This window comes from Nycticebus coucang, chromosome 2 (genome assembly GCF_027406575.1).
Source record: "Nycticebus coucang isolate mNycCou1 chromosome 2, mNycCou1.pri, whole genome shotgun sequence".
NCBI lineage: Eukaryota > Metazoa > Chordata > Mammalia > Primates > Lorisidae > Nycticebus > Nycticebus coucang.
This window is the reverse complement of record NC_069781.1, coordinates 2,698,708-2,720,790: the sequence shown is the minus strand read 5'-3', so window position 1 is coordinate 2,720,790 and position 22,083 is coordinate 2,698,708. Positions and strand designations below refer to the sequence as shown.

Sequence of the window (22,083 nt, the reverse complement as noted above, 5' to 3'; positions counted from 1 at the left end):
AGCTATGATTCTTGGCCGGAACTCGGGCAGCCAAAGCCAACTATTGTTAGGGCTGTTTGCTTCTCTGAACCAGTAGGTGTGCCTGGGCCTAGCCTCACAGCCGACGTGCGGGTGCGTTTGGGACTCAGCAGGGATGGAGGGAGGCAGACGGTGGGCGGCCCCATAATCCGGGCATCTGCTCCAATCCCCAGAGCCAGAGCAGGGGGACATGAGCTAGCCCAGCTGACAGCAGGCCCTCAGGCCTGGCCTTCACCTTTGAACTGGACACTATAGTAGGCTATACTGCCCAACTACACTTGGCTTTGAGCCAGAGGGGCTGGCTAACGACAGCCTGGAGCTAACATCCTTCCCAGGGCCAATCTTAAGTCCTTCCCAAAAGGTTCTTCTGTCACCTTGGTGGTCAGGCTTAGGATGTCATGGGATATTATATCCTGAAAGGCTTTCTAGTTGTTTCTGTGATAGAGACAGTTTGGAATTAACCGCAAGTTTACAATTTGCCAGACAAATGGACAGAAATTTCTCTTATGGTTTAAGAGTAGACAGCTCTTTTGTCCATTCCTGCACTCTGGCCTGGCTCATCCCTCCCAGAGGTTCCCAACCCCAGCAGAACTTCAGGAATGGACATTGTTCTCCAGCTGGGCCTCCCTCCCCTGGTGGCTTCCAACCCTTTCCCAGGTTTCAGGGGGAAGGGAAAGGTCCCTCTTTCTCCTATTTTAAAATAAAAGGAACCTTTTTAAATGGGTGGGTGTCCCAAGACCCTGTCATCTCAGAGCAAGGGTCTGCAGAAATCTGGAGAGCTGCACCAGTGCGATCCACCTAACGCACCTGGCTCGGGGAGAATAGATCTTTTCAGAGGAAGAGCCTGGAAAACCAGTCCCTGACACTTGATTCAGAAAACACTGAACTGTGCAGATTAGGTCCCCACCCTGCTTTCCATGGCTTTAAACTCTCCCCAAAAATAAAAGAGATGAAAAGATCCAATCGATGGCCCTCCACCCACCCGCAGAGAAGCCCGCCATCTTTATCTAATTACACGCCAGAGCCAGCAGGCGTGTGACTCACTCCTGACTCAAGAGAGAGCTGCCCGCTTCAAAATAACCCTCTGGATTTAAGGCACCAAAGGTATTTGTGGAGGGACTGCCCACGCGGCACTCTGTGCCACAGCACGGCACACGCGACTCTTGAACAGAGCCCTGCACGCCTTGGCACAACAACGCAATGCCTGGCAGCTCCCTTCTTGGAAGAGGCACCCAGGAAACCACTGAACCGCCAGCCCTTCCTTCGCCCCCATCTGGAAGGAGGATGCTGCCCCTCTCAGCCATGATAGTCGGAAGTGCTAGATTTGGCTCGGGGAGACTGTGAAGTCTCTGTGATGCCCTGAATCGCCGCCTGTCACTGCCCCAGGGTACCCTGCCCAGCTGCCCCGCCAGACATAGGCTCACACGGTCCTCTGGCAGGAGAAGCTCTGAAGTGACTGTGTTTGTTTATAAATGAACCACTAGTGCCCTTTTCTGTTCTTACCCCACCCCCAGACTTCAGAGGACGCAGGGTCTCCTATGTCTCAGACACTTGTTCCCCAAGTCTGGATCTGGTGACAGGGCCCCTCCCTTGATTATTTGAAGCTTTTCTGGGAAGATGAAAATAGCCTTTCCTTTCTGGGCTGCCTTCTCTCTGAGCAGACACGACTTCCTGTGTTTGGACGACTCCCCCAGACGTGGCTATTTCGGCCTGGCAGTCCCCTCTGCCCTTTATCTCTCCAGCCATCTTGGTGCTGCGGCAGCATCCTCTGACGGCCACCCGGCCGGCCAGGCCACACCTCACCCTGCCCGGCAAGGCTGAGTGCTGACAGCCTCTTTTGTCGATTCCTGCACTCCTGGACAGGCCCTGGAAATCCAATCCATCCCAAGTGGGCTGAGGGCAGTGGGGCAGACAGATTTTATGATGTGGCTTAAAGATCTGAAAGGTGTGTAGCGACCCTAGTCTGGGGATTGTCCATATTTGAGCTGACGAGCCAAGCCCTCCACAGCCCTCTCACCAAGAGATGAGAGACTGGGGCCCAGAGGAGGGCAGAGACATGTCCCTGTCACACAGTGGGCCAGCTGCCAGTATCCCCTTTGCCTGGAGCACCCTGATAAGCCCTGGTAAGGCCCTGGTAGCTGACCCTTGCCACGCGGGCCATGCATCCTGGAGGGCCCCTCCTCCCACTTTGGAGGCTCAATTTGTCATCACCAGCTGCTGCCCACAGAGTCCTTACCATGTGTGGCACACAAGGTGAGGCCTTGCATGGCCCACACTGAAGGAGCCGAAGCCAGACTCAGCTGAGTGATGCCGGCATCACACAGGCACGTGCTGGCTGCCTCTGCCCTCCCACCCCTGGCCTGCGAACCCTGCTCAGACTCAGGTCCTGCACTCCCACAGCAAAGTCTGCCCCTCCCTGCCAGCCACATTATCGAGTCCTATACACCAGCCAGAGGCTCCTGCCCTGGAGGCTTGGAGGCTGCTGGATAGTGACCAGACAGCCTAGGGCACCCTGTGGAAAGGGGGGTGTCTGAGGATGCTCTGGGGCCCTGCTCCTTTCACATCTGCAAAGAATTCCATCTGGAGCACATCAGCAGCGCCCCGGATGTATCTCCAAGCCCACAGTCCCCATATCAGGCAGAGACCTCAGGCCAACAGTCTGAGAAAAGGGGTAGCACCCTGGGGCTCCTGGCTCCCCAGGGAGGCCACCCTGCTGCTCTCGCCCCCTAGAAATGGCCACATCACCTCCAGAGTAGACCCCAAATCTTTCAGTCCCCCCAGGTTCCAAGAAGGCCACCATGGCATCCCCAGCCTGGCTGGTGTTCAAGTCCTGCTTGGGTCTGAAGTCAGGGTTCAGGGGATGCTCAGAAAACAAAGCAAGCACCAGCGGCCCTGGCTCCCAGTTCTCACTCACTCCAGTGGTGACTGGGACAGGCTTGGTGTAACTAGAGAAAGACTCCTGGCTGTGCGAATGTCTGAGGAGAAGAGCATGCCTACAATGTGACCACTCTCTGTCCAGGGGGCTTGTCACCAGGGACTATCCTCCAGTGGGGACACAGTAGGTCTGGGCCATCCTGCTCCAGGCTACTAACCAAGGGAGGCTCCTGACCTCAGGCCCCTCCAGGCCTAGCTGTGACTTCTCAGATGTCCCCAGCCATGACTGCCCAGGTGTCCCTGGCTGTGACGGCCCAGGTGTCCTGGCTGTGGCTTTGGCTCTGGAGGTCTTGCCTCTGGGTGAGTAGCCCCTCAGCCCCTCTCTATCTTCTTGCTAACTATGGTGGGGCTGGCGCTGACCCACACTACATCTGGGGACTGCCTGGGCACTGCCTCTGGCCCGATCACCACACAAGCCCAGGGGCCCCAGATCCTCGGGTTCCATGACCTCAAGTACCTTGCTTACCCTCTCTGAGCCCCCACTAAGGTAGCTGTAATGATCACATGTTTGCCCACACAGGCTGCTGAGCCCCAGCCCTGGCTCCTGAGGGGGGGCTCAGTGCTGTCAGCTTCCAGCCCCCACCAGCAACTATACATGTTGGGGCTCAGTCCCAGCCTGTGACCCATGGGCCTGACCTTTGACCTCAGGTCTGACCTCAGCATGAGCTCAGGTCCCCAAGGCGGTGGGTGGGTCCCAGGGAAAGAGTGGCCCTCCCTCCCTCCCTCAGCTCCAGGCCCCAGCCCGTCCAGCCAGACCCTGTGGTGGCAGCCTTACTGTCCCAGGCCTCAGCCCAGCCCACCCACAGAGCCCACAGGGGCCTCCTACCTGGCCTTGTGAGTCCTATTCCCAGCAGAGGTGGGGAGGCTGGCACCGATGCTGGGGACTGGGCTCTCGGAGGAGGTGTTGGTGACCCTGTCACTGCTCAGCTCCAGGTAGGACCCGTTGAGCAGGAAGGTGCCAGCTTCCTCATGCTCCATGTGACTGATGTGGAGGCGCTCGGCCAGGGAGGTCCGCGGGGCGCCCTGAGCAAAGATGCTGTTCCCCGTCTCATTGAGGGCAAGCTCCTTGGAGTCAGAGCCTGCATCCGGGAGCTGGTCAGAGATGGCGTTGGCTGACAGGATCTCCTGGGAGGCAAGCTGGGCATTGGCCTCTCGGCCATCCTCGTCCCCTGAGAGAGCAGGCCCGGTGGTGTTGCGGTCTGCAGAGGGAGGCAGGGGGCTCAACTCAAGGCTCCTGCACCCCGGGGCTATGGCTGCTCTGGGGAGGGGACCTGCACCAGTTGGGTTGGAGATAAGCAGCTGAACCAGGAGCCCCCAGAAGGCAGGTTTCTGCCTGATTAAAGGACACAGTTTGGCCAAGATCCTCAAGAGGGATCCTGCAGTGGGAACCCCGGAATGGGCCTCTCTTAGTGTGTACATAGAGGTAGGATAGAGCAACGGAGACTCGGATGGGGGGGGTGATGAGGACTAGAGAACCCCAGAGTGGGCCTCTCTTAGTGTGTACATAGAGGTAGGATAGAGCAACGGAGACTCGGATTGGGGGGGTAACGAGGACTGGGGAATCCCAGAATGGGCCTCTCTTAGTGTGTACACAGAGGTAGGATAGAGCAACGGAGACTCGGATGGGGGGGTGATGAGGACTAGGGAACCCCAGAATGGGCCTCTCTTAGTGTGTACACAGAGGCTGGATAGAGCAATGGAGGCTCGGATTGGGGGGGGGGTTATGAGGACTAGGGATGTGTTTGGGTGATGGACATCCCAAAAGCCCTGACTTCACCACTACATACACACTCTGTGCATGTGACAAAATTACCCTTATTCTCCATAAATTTACACAAAATAGAACATGATCTTATTTAGAAATAGGGCCCTTGGGCGGCGCCTGTGGCTCAGTCGGTAAGGCGCCGGCCCCATATACCAAGGGTGGCGGGTTCAAACCCAGCCCCGGCTGAACTGCAACCAAAAAAAAAAAATAGCCGGGCGTTGTGGCGGGCGCCTGTAGTCCCAGCTACTCGGGAGGCTGAGGCAGGAGAATGGCCTAAGCCCAGGAGTTGGAGGTTGCTGTGAGCCGTGTGACGCCACGGCACTCTACCAAGGGCCATAAAGTGAGACTCTGTCTCTACAAAAAAAAAAAAAAAAAGAAATAGGGCCCTTGTAGCTGTAATGAGTCAAGAATCTTGAGATGGAAATCATCACGGATTTGGGTAGGCCCTAAACCCAGTGATTGGGCTCCTTATCCGATGGGTGGACACACAGGACACAGAGAGGAGGTCAAGTCTAGGGGCTGTACTGAGCAAGCCATGAGCTCAGACCACGCTGGGCCTGGCTCCTAGCTCCTCCCTGGGGGGTTCCGTGACTTGGTCGAGTCTCTCCTGCCCTCTAAGCCTCAGTCTCCCCATCTGTGAAGTGGGGCAATCACATTTACCTCAGAGAAGGCGTGTAAGGAAGGTCGTGTCCCCTACCCCCACCCCTCGGACCTCTGCCTTGTGCCGGCTCAGGGTGAGTCTGCAAGAACCTGGCACCTCTTTTAGCCTTCTCTGCAGACTTGAAAATGGCCCAAAGACCCCTTCCCCAGGGCCCTCCCTCCTGGTTACCTCGGAAGCCCTTGTCCCCGGGCGGCACCTCGCAGGCCCCTCCGCCGGCCTGCTCGCACACCTCATTGGTCTCCTGGCCCTTGCTCAGGCCCAGGTCCACCTCCAGGCCTGGGTGGCCGAACAGCCGGTTGTCCAGGCCCAAATGCTCTGCAGAGGCCTGGCTATAGAGTGAGCCGTTGTGAGGGATGAAGCCCAGGGGCCCAGCCCCATCCAGTTCCTGGCTCTCAGCGCTGTCAGAGCTGGGCTCGGGGAAGCTGTAGTAGACAGGCTGGACGTGGTGGGCATGTGGTGGCTGCAGCAGCGTGTACTCGAAGGTGATGGAGGGGCTCCTGCCATTCTGATTCCACACCTGGGGAGGGGGAGGTGTGGTAGGGGGAAGGGGGAGGCGTGGCAGGGACTGAGCAAGTGTGGCGGGGATGAGGCATGAGACCCCAGCCTCTCCCCATCACCCCAACCCCTCCCCGCCAGCCCCTCTGAGCTACTGTGGCTCATAGCTAAGCCCCTTGAGCAGGGCCACACTGGGGCAGAGGGAGCAGTCCACCCTGGCACCCTCCATACAGGTCACGTTGCTCAGAGGAAGTGCCATCTGAGGAATGAAGCCCACTAAAACCAAGCTACATTTGATTGTCACCACATGCCAGCAATCCTGAGGGATAAAAGGGTCCCACTCCCACCACCCTCTGAGCCAGAGCCCCCTCTCCCCTGTACAGGCCACTGTAGGAGTGCAAAGGCCCAGGCCCCGCCTCCACTCGAAACAGCCTGCAGGGTCACCCAGCGCCAGAGCTGCCTGTGGTGGGCTGCCTCGGGCTCCTGCGGGCACTCCCTGGAAGGGTCTTTGATCTTTCTCTGAAGACTCCAACCAAGAACCACTGATGTCTCAGGAAGAGGTCCAGATTGCGTTTCTGGAGGAGCAGGGTCAGGGTTAAAAAGTCACAAGGGCCTGTGGAATCCCAGGCCCTGGAGAAGCATCAAAGGCTGAGGGTGAGGAGGGCCGTTCACTGCCCTGCCATGCACCATGGGCCAGAGGGCAGAGAGCAAGGGTTGGCTTCTGGGTCTGCCATGCACAGGAAAGACCCTGACCCTGCGACGGGGGCATGGGGATCTGAGTCAAAATACTTGAAAATTTTGAAATCTCAGGCTCCCCTCAATCCTCTGGGCTGTCTGGTGCCTCTGGGCCTCCCCTCTTGATCCGGCCCTCCTCTTCTGGCCACCAGACCAATAGGTTGGGTGTAGTCACATTCTCAGCCAGTCGGAAAGTCCTCAGGGAGAAGGAACTACACGCCCATGGGACACAGGGCCAGCCCACAGGAGCCCTTGGGAACAGCCTCATGATAAAGGATTCGACATGTCTGTGTGGACTTTAGGAGCAGGTGCTAACATGCCACTGGGTTGGCTCTTAGAACCATGGAGAAAGTGAGGGCCTGCCTAGAGCATACAGGGTGGTCCCTTCAGACCCCACATTTAAGGCATTCGTTTGGCACCTACAATAGCAAGACACACCCCAGATCTGCTGTCAGAGTGCAGGTGAGTCCTGCACCCACGCCCTTGCAGGGGCCCATCGCAGCTTTGCAACGGGCACGGTACATCTTCTAGAGCACGTCAGCAAGGCCTCAGGCTGGTCCTGTGTGGCCACTGAACTGGAAAATATGTTCTCGTCCCTCCCTCTCAGAAGGAAAGGCAGACAGTGTTCATGTTCATGTTCATGGGATGGGTGACAACAGCATATGCCAGGGGCTTTGACCCAAGCCGATGACAGCTCCCAGGGACAATGCAGGGCAAAGGGGCCTGGACCACCCTGAGCACAGCAAGCTTATCAAGGATAACAGTGAGATGAAGTACTGGGTCAGGGAGCCAACCCTGCAAAACCTGCCACCTGGCAAAGACTCAGTGCCCCACACCAGGGAAAATGTCTAGGGCCTGCCAGGACAAGCCCTTGAGAGGATAGGGAAGACCCTGCTCCTCAGACCCTCCACCACAGGGAATTCTGGAGACAGAATAGTCTGCACTGGGATTATCGGTACAATCCAGGTACTGGATAACGTGAGAAGCTGCCCACTCTGAGTGGGGCCCCAAGTGACAAAGGCCCTGGTCACTGGGTTGCATGACAGGTAAGCACCCAGCATAGGAAAAGGCTTCCTCGAGCCACTAGGCCCTGCAGGGAGGGAATGCAGCTGTAGGACATCTGGTGAACTGAGTAAGCTCTGTCAAAGCCTCATGGTGGGGAGGGTGAAGCTGTCACCCAGCACAAGATGGAAGCATCACCCCAGAACTAGGCAGTCGGGGCCAGAGGGCACTTAAAGGCTACACGAGCAATGACCAAACTTGCACCATGCAAGTTTCCCATGCCTGCCCCTCTCAACACACAGCCAGGAGCCCTTATGAAAAAGTGAGAGTAGAGAGAAGTGGCCATCTGGACTCAGAGATGGGTTGGCCAGGCATGGGGGCTCAGGCTAGAAATGGGATCTGTGTCACTGGAGCCCCACTTGGGGATGACCTCAAAAGATTGCAAGGAAGGAATGTTTCCTAGGGTTTCAGGCAGCACCAGCGATGTGGCCCCCCGGTTTGCATGAGAAGCAGAGTGACCCACGAGAACACATACTGAACCGAGGGCAGTGGCACCTGGCCTGGCTGGGCCACCAGGAGCCTGCATGGACAGAGTGGACTACAGGGCAGGTGGGTCTATGGGAGGCGCCGTGTGGGGACTGGGGAGAAGGCAGGAAGTGCTAAGGTCTCCTCACCACTTGTAATGGGTACCCGGGAGCATCTGTTACACTGTGGCACCAGATAGCCAAGTAAGAGACACAGTGGCTTTGCCAGTTGTCACAGGCCAGCCTCTGGCATTGGTCACCCCACTTGTTATAAGGGGTACGTGAATGGAATAGCCATGGTGGTAGGGAGGGAAACTACTCATGGGCCCACAGCACAGCCTCACACTCAATACCAAAAGCCCAGCCTGCCAGGGCCCCAAAGCCCATGACCCAGCACCATCCCCCCGACAGCACTCAGCACTATGCGAAAGTTGATTGTATCAGACCCCTTCCCTCCTGACAGGGGAAATGGGGGACTTTGCTGGACATGGAAGGTTGCCCTTCTCACCCTCAGGGGCTTAGCCAGCCCCGATGTCCAAGAGCCCACAGAGTGTTCGGTCCACTGAGACACATGACATGAAACTAGACAAAGAGACCAACTTACAGCAGAGGAGATGCCAGGTAGGCCCATGGCCCTGGGGGCTCTGCACCCCTATCCCTGCAGCTCGGACGCCTGGGCATGGAAGACACAGCAACCACTTCACAAAACGTTACGCTCCCTGGTGCCGAGAGACCAGTGGCAAAGAAAGGAGTGGTCATCCCCAGTCACGAAGACAGCAGATGCTGCTTGACCCCAGGGGTAAGGAATGGGTCTGGTGCCCTGCAGATCCTCAAGGCACCTCTGGTATCCCTGACCAGTTGTGATGGTGACTGCGCGAGGACAGCAGCCTTGGACTGGGAAGGGCACAGAGGCCATGGTCACCTCACCAAATGAGCCACCGAGACCAGCCAAGACACTAGCTGAGGCTAAATCGACCTGGGACTGGCAGAAGGAAGGGTGATTGTGTACAGGTCCCACCCCTGGCCGACTGCAGCCACCCCATGGCCTTTCTGTGCAGACTCCTTGGGGAGGAAGCAGACAGGATGCTGCAGGGAGCTGCAGAGCACAGCGGGTGCACCCGCTCCCACCTTCAGTGAGCTTCATGGGCAGCCTGCTGTTAGCCCACCACTGTGCCTGGCCCTAGGCGTGTCCCTTGGGCTCAGGGAACTGTCTCTCCCAGGGTGCTGCCCCAACGAGCAGTTATGCCAAGGACACAGACCCCGGCCCGCAGAGCCCTCTTCACACCGGCTCACCTCAGAGCCTGCATCTGGAGGTCCAACCCCCAACACAGCCCTTCCAGCCAGGAGAAGACACCTACAGCCAGAAGGCAGTGGGGGGACACCCCCAGTTAGAGATCCCCCAGCAGAGCAGCTAACGAAGGCCTGCTCTGGCCCCAGGCAGGCCTGGGCCAGACCCAATCATGCTACTAACGACTCCAGGACAGTGCAAGTCACTCACTTCTCTGCCCAGGTTTCCAAAGCGAGGTAGCACACCCACCATGGTGGGATTTGGGAATCAAAACTGCTCAGGGGGAGGGCTCTGGCCCTGTCACACCCCTCTCCTGCCATGGGGGCCAATGGACCCCCACAAGCAACAGAACTGCCCACCTTGACGTCACCTGACTTGAGTGAAAAGTCATCCAGGTTCTCGCGGTTCTGGGCGTCAGCCACTCTAAAGAGCATGTGGCCAGCTGGGCACAACAGGCCCAGACTCTCCTGCTGACAGCTCGGCCCAAGCCCCACCCCAGAGCTCCTGAGCACCCCGAGAGGCAGTGTTGGGGCCATAAGGACTAAGGACCTGGCACAAGCACCACAGTGTCACGGGGGCATGAAACTAGCAGGGTAAACTCCTCAATGCGAGGGGTGGGAGCAGGCCTATCCTGGCTCCCTGAGCTCTCCAGGGGTGTCCCAGGCAAGCAGGAAATGGCCACCCAGGGCCTCTGCAGCTGAAAGAGCAAGTCCCAACCCAGAGGTGGTGTGTGTAGGTGGTGTGGCCGGTTGGGCAAACGCATGACTGTGCTAAGGAGTGGGACAGAGCAGGCAGCCAAGTGGGTGGGTGAGTGGACAGGTTGGTAGATGAGTGAACGGCAGACTGAGCGAAGCAGCTGACGTCTGAGTGAGAGGATGAATGACAAAGGGAAAAGCAGCTGAAAGAGCAAGTCCCAACCCAGAGAAGCTCGGCCACCAAGTGGGGCAGCAGGCCACGGGGTGGGATCACCCGCCCAAAAGTGCCAGCCTGCAGCCAGATCTGGGACGCAACACCCACAGACCCGCTGCCCCCAGGGCTGCAGCACATGTGCCTCGACGTCCAGGCCCTGTGTGTCCCCCACCCCCATACACACCTCGACATCCAGGCCCTGTGTGTTCCTCACCCCCATACACACCTCGACATCCAGGCCTTGTGTGTCCCTCACCCCCCACATGCACCACGACGTCCAGGCCCTGCGTGTTCCCCACCCCCATACACACCTCGACGTCCAGGCCCTGAGTGTTCCCCACCCCCCACACGCACCACAACGCCCAGGCCCTGAGTGTCCCCCACCCCCCACATGCACCACAACGTCCAGCCCCTGCATGTCCCCCACCCCCCACACGTACCATGACATTCAGGCCCTGCGTGGTGGGCCCCTGTGCCACTATGTACTCAATTCCAGTCTCGTAGACATCCATGGGCCGCCGGTACTTGACCACAGTGCCTGCGATGTTAAAGTCCTTAGGGCTGTCCACCTTGTAGTTGCCATTGAAGAAGTAGTAGCCGGCTTCGTCCGCCAGAGCTGGAAGGGCAAAGCTGCCTGTCACACGGGCTAGGCAAGCTTGGGGGAGACACCAGCACCACACCTCAGCACCACATCTACAGCCAGCCTGGCCCTCCGTCATCTTGCCCCAAAGACCCTACAGACAGGAGACCCCACATGGGTGGGGCACGCGCATCTGTCCACAGCCGCGTCACAGGCCTGGGCAGGGACGGCAGAGGACGCACAAGTGCGCTTTGCTCTCGGCCAAAATGAGCACCTGGGGCTTGTCTGGACGGCTGTTCAGAGCTGTCTGTGGACCGTCTGGGTCCTTCCTGCCAGCTGCTTTGAAGGGGCTGGAGGCTGCAAAGTGACAAGCTGGCACCATGACCAAGTGGCCTGGTTTGGACCAGGAGAGCTGGCAGCCTGTGAAAGGTGCACACCGGATGGCAGGTGTGAGAGTGGGTGGCATAGCCAGCTCTGCACGGACTCACCATAATGTGGCCTGGGCAAGGCCCCACCTCTGACTTCCCCACCTGGACATGAGGACAGGCCTTGTTGCCTCTTCCAAGTGCCACACTGAGTGACACTGAAGGCCTTCCTGGGGTCCACCCTGAGCTGGCTGACCCCATTCTCTCAACGGAGGAAGGACATCCTGCTGCCCATGCTGGCAGGACCACACCACTGGGCCTGGCTGCAAGAGGGTGGCCTGGCACATTCTCAGCTGCTCTGGACACTCCCAGGCCCTGACTTGCCCTGAGGGAAGCTCAGGACAGGGAGGAATATGCCACAGACCCCCAGCAGCTCTGGTGCCAGTGCCCCAGCCTGCTGAAGAGCTTCCCAGAGCCAGCGTGACTATTGCGGCTGGGCCCCTCTGGGTTTGTGGGACATGACCAGGGGCAAATCCTGCAGGGCTGGGGACAGATGAGAGGAGGCAGCCTGGGCACTCGGGGTCACTCTATCTTCCAAAGGGTGTTCCAGGAACCGGCCCATGGGAGGAGAGGACTTCAGCTTCCAAAGTTCCTGATGCTGCTTGAACGGAGGAGTGGGCAGTTAATTTATTATCAGACTGGTGACAAGCAGGTCGCGTGTGTGTGGAGCATCCTGAGTGCCGCGAGCTCGGAGATACCACAGACTCCAGTCCAAGCCCTGTGAGGAGGAGCTGCCGGGCCGGTGGCTTCGGCACAGCTTCCAGGTATGTGCCCAGGGCCGATCCCAGGCCCTCATCCAAAACCCGTTTCCTGACAGTAATGACCTTCCTCCCTGTGGCTTCCCCAGGGCTCCAAGGCTGTCCTTGGTATTTCCACACATCTGTCTGAAGAGCAAGAATTTCGCAGCCAGCTCAGAAAGCCTGGAGTTCCCTGGCCTCTGTACTCAGCCAGCGAGTGGATGACAAAGCAGCCAGCCTGGTAGGGGTGGGGGGCCATGCCTGCTCCAGACAGGGAGCAGCCCAGAGGGCAGTAGAGACCCTGAGGCCTGCAGCCCGCTGCCCTGCAGAGCCAGGGGCACCCGGACCCCAAGCGCCCACACTGAGGGTTGGCCCTTGGGCTCTGGACAGGGGCAGAGGATTCTGAGGCTGCATTCCAGCCTGAGGAGCTTCAGCAAAGCCTCCCCATCCAGCACGTCTGTCTCTCACCATCCACCCTGGCCTGCACCTGGGGATCCTGAGGCCTCAGGGAGATGGGGCATGTGGGGAGAGTGAGCCCAGGTGATGTTGGGTTTGGGCACGCACCTAAGAACAACGTCTCCATATAGCCTGGGTCCCACTCTGCCCTGCACCTGGCAAAGTCAAGCATAGAGTGGCCACAAGTGTCTGCACTAGCCCCTCCTGGGGATGCGCATAGGGCACACTGTCAGGGCAATGAGCAACTCCACAGAGAGTCCTTCCAAAAGTCATCACCGAGATACAGCCTGTCCTCCAAGTTAGAGGACACCACCCAGTCCCATACCTGGCCCACGCCTGCCACCCAATTTCCCAGTGGGCATCACCCGCCAGCTAGACCTGTGCATGGAACCCACCTCTGCTTCTCTGTAGCTCATGACCTTGGAATGGCCACCTATTTCCCGTCAGCACTACCTGCCTGTGTCACCTCCTCAGACTCACTCGCTCCCCTGCAGGGGCCAACACCCCAGCTCCCTCCTGTACCAGAGAACACACCACCTGATGCCACAACCCCCTGCGCTGTCCAGCAGCTCTAAGGACAACGTCCTCCCATGCATGGAGGTGAAGTCTGCATAGCAGGCTCCTGGTTCATGCCCACACCGCTTGGCCATCCTGGTCCTGAAGGAAGGGACCCAGGGTCAAGCGCCCATTTTCCACCACCCATGACACCCCATGATTGAAAGCTTGTGTGTGCAGCCGCCAGTCCCAGCTCACCCACCCAGCACGTCAGCTGACTTCTTCCTCTCCACAATCTGGATGTCTCGGGCACCGGCCGGGATGTGGGTCACAAGAGAGTAACCTGGGGGCAAACAGAGGGTGGTGAAAGCTCCCACCGTCACTGCTGCAGCAAAGCCCCCAACTGAAGGGCATCTCACGGAAGGGGTGAGGCCGGCTGATACCGCTGCCTCTGGACTGTGGACAGCCCTGGACAGTACTCCCCACCTCCAGAGCAAAGGATGGCTATCTAAGGGCTGGCCTGCCCCTCACAGATGTCCCAGAGGCTGACCCACCCTGCCAGGCACCCGCCCAGTCTCACTCTTTCCTACCAAAGCCATGGGTGGCACATTGGTGCTGCCCCAGCCCCTCCAGGGGACACCAAGGAACACAGGGACCTTGAATATGCCAGTATCAACAGACTTCAGTCCTGCTCTTCCACATCATCACCCAGGAGACCTTGGGCAATGGCTGGAGCCTGGCAGCCTGTGTACTCCCAGCTGGGACCTGAGCCTTGTCATTGTTGTTTCTAAATCCCATCTTGTCCTGACTGCATGTTGACTTTGAAGGCTCACTACACTCAAAGGCATGGATGGAAAGTACCAGCAAGTGCCAAGAGAACCTGCCGAGGTATGGAGGTGCGTCAGCAGGCCCAGAGGCTGTCACCATGGCCTGGCCCGGTGGGGAGGAAGCCACAAAAAAACAACACAGGCACCAAAGGTCTGGGCAGGGACAGAGGTGGGGAACTGATAAGGAAGAAGGCAGGTTTTTAAGCTCTAGGGTAGAAAAGGTGGGAAAGGAGCTCTTAGAAGGCAAAGGGTTTTGGGGGGGTCAGTGCTCATTTCACTGGTTTCTTCCAGGAAGAGGCAGAGCCCGTGTGCATCTGCCCCCTGGCACCTGCCTGCCACCCTCCCGGACCCCACCCCAAACTGCACATGGTGCCTGGTGAATGTCTAACAGTGGCTCTGTGAGGGAAGGGTAGACAGAGCTCTGACTGGTGGCATTCGGCCTCTTTCCACGATGCAAACCCGGCCATGGCCAGTTCCAACCACCAGCATGTAGTCTTGGGCAAAAAATCAGGAAGAGACATGGAAGCAACCCTATATGCCAAGCCACACAGGTGAAGTAGTCACAGAGATAAGGACCAAGAAGCCATGCCTTTCTTAATACAACTTCGCTGCCCCTGGTGGCTGTGTGATCTCAGATGAGTCACTTAACCTCTGCCTGTTTCTGCATATTTTGGCAATGGTGGTGCCTGCTTTGTAGAGACGTTGCCAAGTACTAAGGGGTTAACTCGTGCCAGCCATGCTCAGTCAGACACCCCAAGTGCACTGCAGAGTCAGGTGGGACTGTTCCCAGGTCAGCCCCTGGCCTCAGGGCAAGTTCCACGCAGGCAAAGAACTGTCTACTAAGCCTCAGTTTACCCACAGCACCTAGCACGTAGTAGGTGCTTTAAAAGTCTTGTGCTGCCTGAAGTGGCCCTGGGTCCAACAGAAGGCCGCACAAGCAGGTAGATGGAAGGAGGGGAAGGAAACATTTGCATTTGCTTTGCCCATGCCTCAGGGAAGCCACCCGAGAAAAGGCCTCTGCCACTGTGCATGATGGACATGCACAGCCCTGCTGGCTGCCCAGCCCTGTGCCACCTCCCCTCCCATAGTGCCCCACTGCTGGGACTTCTGAGAGCCAACAGAAGCACCAGTGATCCCTCACGGGGGTAGAGGGCATCTCCCCAGCCTGCAGGACCCCGCCAGGGTCTGACAGCCAGGTCCTTTGCGGTCCCAACAGGATGGGTCCAGCCTCACTGAGGGTTCTTGAGCAGTTTATTCCCAATCTGGGTCTCGGTTTCCCTGCCTGTAAAATGGGCTTAATGCTGTCTGGCCTTCCCTCCTCTGGAGGTTGTGATAACCCAGTTTAATCCCATAAGCACTTCTGGAGACACAGAAACATACCCAGTCCCACACTGAGCATTAAGGGACAAAATGTTGCCACATGTGCAGACCCCATCCCCATGAGGCCTGGGCCAGAGCTGGACATGGGCTTTGAAAGGGTCAAGCGCTGCCCAGGGAAGGCCAGAGCTCTGGGCTGAGCCTCCAGACCCACATCTTACCTCGCTGTGAGACTGGGACTCGTGCCTCAGTCTCTCCCTTTCCCCTTCCCTGCCGGCTGCCTCCAAGGTTCAATATGATGCCCAAGCCAGGTACCTGCAGGTGCAGCACATCCACCCAAAGAGGCCTTGAGAGCCTCAGGTCAGCCCACACAGGCCTGGACGGAGAGTCAGGGGCCAGGGAAAGGCAGCACCAGGAGGCTGGGGCTGAGCACCCAGGCCCTGGATGGCCACTCGGCCTCGCCTTGCTTCCCGGAGCCGTGCGTGCTCACCTAGCTGGGTGCCTGCCTTGCGGTAGTTGCCGGTCACATGGGTGCAGCTGCTTCCATCACCCTGGCAGACGCCACACTTGTCCAGCGTGTGGGTGGAGAAGAGCACCCCGTCACAGCCGATGGGCTGCAGAAAGGCAGGAGAGGGCAGCTGGGAGGGCGCTGCGGCTGGACCCGGGACCACCACCACCTCAGACGGGCGAGTGCAGTGAGACCAATGGTACTTTTGCTACAATGTTTAACAACCTCACATTTTCCAGACACGCAAACCCCTCGTAGGTCAGTGAGCTTGCAGGACGTGCCGTCGCGGGCGGGGACCATGAGCTGCCGCTGGCCATCTACTGTGGTGCAGTGCAGGTCACACGGCTTGCTAGAGATGTGGACATAGTCATCTGGCGAGCAGCAGGCAAGATGGGTCTCAGGTGGGGAGGGAATGGGAACTCAAGGACTGCCCCTTTCCCTCCTTTTGAGACAGTCCTGTGGCGCAGACAGAGAAACTAAGGCCTGGAAAGGAGGAGGGACCTGCCTGGGGTCTCAGTGGCAGAAATGGTCCAAGACACAGGTCACCTGGCTCAGTCTAGGCTCCATGAGGGGCAGCCTGTGCCTCTGTGAGGAGGGGCAGCACCTGAGACCCACATAGGGTCAGGGCCTAGCCAACTCACTGGCCCCGGCAGCTGATCCTGGGCCCTGCTACCCGGTGAAGAGGAGAGGCCGGCACACTCAGACTGTCACCTGAACTGTTTCTCCCCAACTCCTGCAAGAACAGCCACACTGGACACCCCAGGTCCCCATGGGACTGTGTGGCAACTCTCCATTTGTAATCGACTAGGCTGTTCCTGCCTGTGCCCAGGAGCCAGCAAGTGGCAGAGTTGCCACCATTCTTTGAGGTCAGACCTGCAGGGCCCTTGGGCCTATAACCATCCTGGCTGATGTCATGGGTCACGAGTGGCAGTGGGAAAGGACCTCTAGGGGTGGGCATAGGAAACCCCACCTGCCCTCCCGTGTGGATTGGAGGAGCTCCCCAGAAAGGCCCCACACACACTATTCTCCCTGTACAGGGTCCCCAGGGCTGCAGGTACCCGGGTACAGAGGTTTCCACTGGTGCGTCCGCCCGTTGTACACTCGGGAGTTGAAGGAGACGCACTGCTCCTCACGGAAGCTCCTCCCGTCCGGAGGACACTCCTGGGAAAGGACAGGACAGGCAGGGAGCCCCAGGAGGAACTCAGCCCGACAAAGGCATTTCTGTCCTCGAGGAGCAGGAAGTGGCCGCAGCCCCCGGCACACACTCTTGGCGTCACTCTGCATCAGGAAGGGGTGGACCCGACCTCATAAAAATCCTAGGAGCTCACGGGGCTGAGGAGAGACCTGTCCCAGGGCCTAGCTTAGTCCTGAGGGGGCCAGAACTTGAACTTGGGTCTGTCTCACTCCAGAGCTCATGAGTTTGCCCCGTGCCCTGGCTGCACCATCCAAAGAGGGCAGCTGACCTGACTGTATGATGCCAACACAGTAGCTGGTGCCACTTGCCTCCCTTCAAGCCCCTAATTCCCTACAGGTGCCTGCGCCTGCCCCCAGAGCCACAGACACAGAGAGACTGCAACAGCTCAGCTCAGCCCAGAGGGCCCAGAGGGCCTGGACCCCAGCTTGGGGAGTCTCAGCCTCACAGCCCTGCGGTCCCTGGATCGGTGTTCAGGTATGGACTAAGTGTGGTCCACCCATCTATGAATAGGGACAGGGAAGTCTAATGACTCCAGTCTCCCAGCGAGTGTCTGGTATACATAAATATTGAAAGCAAAGTGGGGCTACAGCCAGAGACCCCAGACCTCAAAGCTGCCCTTGAAGTTCCACAAGTAGAAGTGAGTCCATCTGTCACTGCACCTGCCATGCACATGTGGGCACGGACTGCCGTCAATGCCTGCAGCAGGCCCCGCCTCAGCTCAGGCCCCATGTGCTTCTCCCCTACAAGACATCCACCCTGCTCCCATCTCTCTGTGAACATCTAGGAGACTCAGGGGCTGCCAGAAGACCCCAGAGAACTGTCTGAGGAAGGACAGGTGGGCCATGGCCCCAGTGCAGCCAGGCGACCTTACCTGCACTCTGCAGAGCTGGTAGCGCTTGGAGGTGCCCGTGCAGGTCCTGTTCCCGGCACCTGGGACAGACTTCCTCCTATGGGGAGAGCACTCTGAGAAGAGCTGCAGTGGGAGTGATGGCCCTGACCCCACCTCGGGACGCCCTCGGCCACTGCTACTCCTTCCTCCTCTGTCCCCAGCACACGGGATTGGCAACAAGACTAACAGCCACATTTGCTGTGAATCAGGCCTGTGCTCAAGCCACACACATATCTCAGAGATAGGAGGTGGACTCTAATATGCTCTCTATGCCAGAGGTGAGGAAACTGATGCTCAGAGAGGTTGAGTGACTTGCCTAGGCTCACATAGCTAGGAACTAGCAGAGGCAAGATTTGAACCCAGGCCTGACAGTGAAGGCTCTTAGCCGTACCCATACTCTCCCCAGTTCATGCCCCAGGCCAGGCCCCTCAGAGATGGAGGGGAAGGGCTTCTCTGGTGCCCTAGAGCACAAGGATCCCAGGACACCAGTGCCAAGGACCTATCGCAGGTCACGTCCCCAGCACATGCCAGTGGGAGGGTGAAAGGCCACTAGGTTGAGGCTGGGCCGCCTCTCCTGTCCACTGCCCCACCCTCATGTCAGCCCCTTGGGGCCACACATTCGAGTCCCACCTCTGCTGCAGGCAGTGCCGCTCCTGGGACATCACCCCGCCCCCACAGCTGCGGGAGCACGCCGTCCACTTGGTCCATTCCCCCCACCAGTAGGCGGTGGCGTCGGTGCCCCCCTCCAGGCTGTTGGACGTCGGGCTGTTGTCCTGGGCAAGAGGCCCCCACAACATTAGAAGGCTGGAGCGCCCAGCAGGATGGGGTTGCCCCACTCTGTGCCTGAGGGCGTTGCTGCCAGCTGGATAGAAGGACACAGCACCGTGGCCGGCCCCCAGCAAGGTCACTTAGCAGCCTGGGTTCAGATCTCCTGGTGGTCTTGGATGGAACTCCCAGACCAGGACAGCCTGGGAGCAAGGCACATGCAGGGGTCCAGCCTGTGCTCCACCCCTGTGGGCCTTGCTCGGGGCCTGTGCTGGAGGGGAGGCTCCGCCAGCCTCTGCAATCTCACAAGTCTCCACCGGCCTCAGGGTGGCCAGAGCCCCATTCAGGGCTGCTCTGACTGGCTCTGAGAACAATTTCTGGGGAGCCAGGGGGCTCTGGGACCCCTGGGCCCATATGAGAGTTAGCACAGCTCCTGGGGGCCCAGATACACATTCCACTCACCGTGGCCCCTGTTGACGTAACACCCCCAGCCACAGTCACCACAGCCAGCAGGGTCCAGGCCCAGTGAAAATACTGCTGTCCGCTGTCCATCCTAGGAAGCAAGGCCACTGTCACCCCCAGGCCAAGGCCAGTCCCTCCTCCAGCAGACCAGGATGCACTTCAGGAAAGTCCACTTTATGTCCACCCAGTGGCTGAGGCCTAGAGCTTGTCTGGGGTCAGGTGGTCCTGGCTGCCTGCAGGCCTTGCTGGGAGAGTGGGAGCCACCATCCGGACTCAGCAGCGGCCGCTCGGCAAGTGATTAGAGATGCCTGCCAGGGGCTTGAGGCAAACAGGCGGTGTGTGTGCTAAGCCTGGGCAACCCTTGACCCAAGGGTGTTTGGGGAGGCCGTTCCTAGAGAATAAATGTGGAGAGAACTGGGGACAGCTGAGGTCCTAGGGGCCAGGCCTGTGGAGCAGCTCCCATGACAAGGGCAGGGCATCATTGGCCGAGGCACTGAGGCCATCGCCTCAGCCAGAGCACCTTGGGATTTTTACCTGCTTGCTGGCCTAATGGTAGGAGGAGCTTCCATCACCAACTGTATGGGACAGCCAGAGGGGTCAAAGAATGTGGGTGGACTGTGCCACGGCTCCCACCTCAGCTACCCCTCCCCCAGGCTAGATCCAGGGCCCCTGGGGAGGCTGCAGCTTCACCATCCCAGAGCAGCATCCTCAGGGTGCAGTGTCTACCAAGAGCTGGCACCATTGAGGCCGAGCCCCAGTGAGGCCGAGCCCCAGGGTCTGGGCAGCCTCGTCCTGGGAGAAGGTGGAATGGAGGGCAAGAGGAGCCACTGTCAGTAGCTTAGGCTCTGTGGAGCATCCCCTTCCCTCCCTCCAGTTGGGCTGGCACCCCTGGCTCAAAACATCTGCCAGTGGCAAGTCCAATTCAACCAAGGGGACTTCCAGCTTTCTGGGCGCAGACTGTGCCTTCTTGAAAGGAAGGACCTCTCGTGGCCTCTGTCTGGTGTTTGTCTCAGGTTCTGAGTGTCACTTGCCATGGGTTAGAGAAGGGATTTCAGAAACCACCAAGCCTGTAACCAATCCTGCACCCCAGAGAGGGAAGCCCACTTGTCCAAAACCACACAGCAAGGCCACCAACCAGCAAGCTCAGGGACTATCCCTGTACCAGCTAATCCCAGAAGAAAGTGTAGAGGTCACACCCCTCTCCCCTCCCAGCCCTGAAGCCAGCTCCAGCTCTGCCCCCTCCCTCCTCAGCAGCCTCATCCAACTTGAGTTTCCTTGCAGGACAAGCACCTGCAGATTTCCAGGAGCCATGCCAAGGCACCCTCTCACTGGACAATGCAACAGTGCACCCCTGGTGCTGGGAGCCAGAGTCCTTGAGACCCCACCCCCACTGCCTGCCCACCCAGCCTCGCTGGCCATCCCCCTCTGCAGGTCTCCCTCTGCACCCCCATCCTCACCAGGAGGAGCCCCCGTAGTTCCATTGGCTGACGGGTGCCCCTAGCCCTGCCTGTGGGCTAAAGACAGGTGCCAGCCGGCCTCACACTTGGTTTTCATTAAGGCTCCCAGACATGGCTGGCTTGGGGCCAGGCCCAGCTCTGAGGGATCCATCCTCCCTTGGGTCCAAAAGCAGCAACCATGGACCAGAGGTAGGAGAGGTTTGCAAGCAGAGCTTCAGGTGCCCGAGGCTGGGTGCTAGGGCCCACCCTGCACCCTGCTCTGCAGCTGGCCCCCTCCCCCGAGCCCCTGCTCTTACATAACAGCTCCCAAGGGTGTGTGGGGGGTGCAGTCAGCTGGCCTGGGGTGGGCTACATCTCACACCCTGGGAGGCTGCAGTGTGAGCGGAATTGAGACAGGGACATGGTGGCCTACCTGGCCCAGGGTCAGCAAGTTATCCTCGTAGAGAAAGGGGCAAGAGCTGCGGAGGGCAGGCGGACCAGGTGCGCCGAACAGGAGGCGCCAAGTGCAGACGCCGGCTCTGCCCGTCCCCTCCTCCGCTGCCTCCCTCTCCCACTTCAAAGAGCATCCAAGAGAGGGGTTCCCGGAGGGGCGCAGCCCAGTGGCGGCTCTGGGCCGGCGGCAGCCTTTATAGCTGTCAGGCAGACGGGGAGGAACTCACACGTCCCTCCAGGCCGCTTCCCCCGCCCGCCGCCGCAGGCCGGCCTGGCGCACACTTTAACCCGCTCCGCGCCTCTGGAGCCCGGCCAGACCGGCCCAGCTGCCTGCTGGCTGCTGCCGGCCGCAGCCCGGGAGCCGCAAACAGTAAGGCAGGCCTTCCCAGGCCCAGAGCTGGGAACATGTTGAGTGGCCACACGGAGCCACTGGAGCTCACTGCAAGCCTGGATTCACAAGAGAGATTGGCCATGGCAAAGCTGAGCCCCAGAGTGGGGCCCAGGCACCAGAGCTCCTGAGAAGGGGTCTGGGGGGAAGGCCAGCAGCTGGCTCCAGCTTTCGCAGGAAGGTGAGGTCCGGAGTGGTCACCAGCCTCGGAATCTCCTGCTGAGGAGCAGAGGCCTGAGCAAGTGGAGGGACTGAGGCAGACCCAACCAGGACGTAGCCAAGGGCTCCAGGGAGGGGACAGGGGTGCCCGTGGCCTTCTGACCAGACAGCCAGAATGGCCAGGGCCAGCAGGAGAGGCGGAAGGAACTCTGCAGATGTTCAGCACCAGCTTGGCAGGGTACATTGGCATGGCTGGCCTGGGCCAGCTAGGTAGCCCCTGGCAGGCCAGGTCTGGGACTCTGGGCCTCTGTTCCTGCTGAGTCAGGGAAGAGGGGGCAGGGAGCCAACTTAAGCCCCTTGGGAAATTCCCAGCTGACCCCAGACTTTGCAAACCTGCCCCTGAAGCAAAGGGGCCACCCGCCGGCCGTGCACACACTGGGGCCCTCTCCCTGAGAAACAGACTCCCAAATTGGGTGGAGGTGAAAGTTAAGGTAACACCTCAAAAGGTCGCCTGAGCTTTCCTCCCATGCCCCTGTCACCAGAGTTCAGACGTTGCGGGCCCACAGCAGTGCCTGGGACCCTCTTCCTTCCCTCCATCAGGGACCGTCCTGCTCTGTGTCTAACCACTAATGAAGGCCCAGGAAGGAAAGCAGGAAAACA

General features: G+C 59.2%; 1 protein-coding gene across 2 annotated transcripts in view; it reads right to left on the bottom strand.

Annotated features, from left to right (window-relative positions):
* Positions 1-21,043, bottom strand: part of ADAMTSL2 (ADAMTS like 2) — a 31,514-nt gene extending 10,471 nt beyond the window's left edge. For both annotated transcript variants that reach the window (XM_053558388.1, XM_053558397.1), the window contains exons 1-11: positions 20,857-21,043; positions 18,988-19,078; positions 18,391-18,533; positions 17,743-17,818; positions 16,735-16,837; positions 15,902-16,047; positions 15,659-15,782; positions 13,287-13,367; positions 10,772-10,947; positions 5,547-5,895; positions 3,779-4,151 (exon numbers count right to left, since the gene is read on the bottom strand). In XM_053558388.1, coding sequence (XP_053414363.1) covers positions 3,779-4,151; positions 5,547-5,895; positions 10,772-10,947; positions 13,287-13,367; positions 15,659-15,782; positions 15,902-16,047; positions 16,735-16,837; positions 17,743-17,818; positions 18,391-18,533; positions 18,988-19,077 — 1,661 coding nt within the window. In that variant the 5' untranslated portion in view covers position 19,078; positions 20,857-21,043. The remainder of the gene's footprint in view (positions 1-3,778; positions 4,152-5,546; positions 5,896-10,771; positions 10,948-13,286; positions 13,368-15,658; positions 15,783-15,901; positions 16,048-16,734; positions 16,838-17,742; positions 17,819-18,390; positions 18,534-18,987; positions 19,079-20,856) is intronic.
* Positions 21,044-22,083: the final 1,040 nt, after the last annotated feature.